We start from the raw sequence: 2,083 nt of genomic DNA, 5'->3' as shown, positions 1-2,083 counted from the left end.
ATTATTTCGTTTTTCTGGTTGAGATCTACGAAATTTCGTTTCGCATCAGCAGCGTACTAGACTTACACCAAACGTACTAATAGATTTTAATTTAAGTACATTGGCAACACTTTTTAATTGACACTGTTTCTTTTCATTTTGTCTCAGATACATTATGAAACTGAATGAAGTGGAACACTACAGACACACACACACACAGACTTCCAATAAACAAGTGCAAAGATACGAGAAATAAGAATCAAAATAAAAAGCACCTGATAAAAAAAAACTTCATACTTCTACCTACCATATTCGTAATTTTCCATCAACTTTATTTTTTTTCATGCCCAGAACTTACATATATAAAATACAAAAAGCCAAAACTATTTAATTTTTAAAATTTATTCTTTCTTATTTATTTATAACAATTTTTGTTTGATCTCTTTATTCCTCCTTCTCTCTCTGAAATTTATGTGGTCGACATTCCGGATACTTATCCGTAAGAAAACTTCTCAACTCTCCATAATGTGCGGTCAAATCAACTCTCACATTATCTTGATTCCTCAAATATTCTCTCTTCTTCAAATACAACTCATATCCACGAGTATTTGCAAAGAATGGTGGAAATTTCTTCCGCTTCAATACAATTTTATCATTCAAAGCATATTGAGTGAAATCCATCACTTCATTTATCTCAATATCTTCCTTTTTCCTACAAACATTCGGACTTGCTACCACACGAGGCAAACCACCCAATTCCTTTCTAAATTCAACCAAATGCAATCCTTTTTCTTCGGCAATTTGTTCATGTGTCTTCTGTTGTAGTAGGCCAATGAAGAATGCCTTTACAACATGTTGAAGATTGGTTGAACCTTCAACTTTCGCATGTAAATCTTTTATGCCAATTACTTTACAGATTGCCTGGATTGCACGATGGCAAACTAGCCCATAACCTTCAGGCTTTTTAGAGACAAATACTTTAGTTTTTCCAAATTGACAATAAAAGTCATGGAATACAGTGTGATTGTCACACAATTTGATATTCATTAGTTTCTGTCCGGCACGGTTTTTGGATTTTCTCAAAGCCGCCCGAACTTCCGTGCCTTTGGCTAAAGAAAACCCAGCCAAACCATTTCCATTGCCAGTGACAGACAAAACTGAATATCGTCTTGTTCGACCCATATTTCCCTTCATAATGAAAACAATCTTGTTTTCCAAGACAATTGTATCGAAACCTTCGAAATTATCTTCGCCAACTGGATCGGGTGGTCCAATGCTGCGTCCGGGCAACTTTGTCCCAGACCAACCACGATCGATAGGACTCAATTTCATGGCACGAAAGCCAGTCATTGAATCACGAAGTTTGATAAGTTTCTTTTCTCTTTCAGGGTCATCGGGAAGTCGTTGTTGTTTGACCAATTCTTTGCCGCGAATAATTGGAGAATTTAAACCTGGCCATTGTACATTGGTGCTTCCAACTCCAATAACTTGGCCACGATTTAAATCTTTGACAAGTTTACGGCCAGCACCACGACCACGACCTCGTTTTTTACCAGCATTACTGACAGAGACTACTCCACGCCAGAGATCTTCAGCGGGAACTGTTACAAATAGAAGAAATATGATGATGGTCACATAACCAAACAAAATGTCATTGAAGAAGTCACTTACGTTTGTTGAAAAAACTTGTGTTTCGAGTGGATGATAAGATTGGCAATGCAGTTTTTAGTAAGCTACTTGTTAATTCATTTTGTTGGATTACATTTGCTGTTGTTTTGCATGAAATATTTAAATTTTGAAAGGATTTTAATAATTGTCCAGAAGTTGATAATATTCGTGCTGCCATTTTTTTTTTCACTTGGTCGATTTTGACAGTGACGTTTCTGTTGCAAGTGACATTTGGAAATAGTTTGTACAGCGGTTGATGTTGAGTTGATTTGTTATGGTTCTAGTTAGTGGCGTATAGATGGCGATAGTTATGTTTCTTAAGGTTAACGCACATTACAGGTTTTTTTGAATGGACAAAATTAAAGCCGTGAGCACACCGGAAAAGTATGCGGTAGAAGTACGGGTAATTGTATGAAAAAAATTCGAAACTGAAACG

The 2,083-nt window shown here is 36.1% G+C and overlaps 1 protein-coding gene across 1 annotated transcript; it reads right to left on the bottom strand.

The window, feature by feature from the left end:
* Positions 1-365: 365 nt before the first annotated feature.
* On the bottom strand, positions 366-1,857 carry LOC129916006 (28S ribosomal protein S5, mitochondrial). Its single transcript, XM_055995762.1, has 2 exons — positions 1,651-1,857; positions 366-1,580 (listed from the first exon to the last, which is right to left on the bottom strand). Exons 1-2 carry the CDS (start codon positions 1,823-1,825, stop codon positions 424-426), a joined length of 1,332 nt encoding a protein of 443 aa, XP_055851737.1. The 5' UTR covers positions 1,826-1,857; the 3' UTR covers positions 366-423.
* Positions 1,858-2,083: the final 226 nt, after the last annotated feature.

The sequence above is a fragment of the Episyrphus balteatus genome, chromosome 3 (genome assembly GCF_945859705.1).
Source record: "Episyrphus balteatus chromosome 3, idEpiBalt1.1, whole genome shotgun sequence".
NCBI lineage: Eukaryota > Metazoa > Arthropoda > Insecta > Diptera > Syrphidae > Episyrphus > Episyrphus balteatus.
Note: the sequence above shows the minus strand (reverse complement) of the source record. Positions and strands in the feature narration are given on the sequence as shown.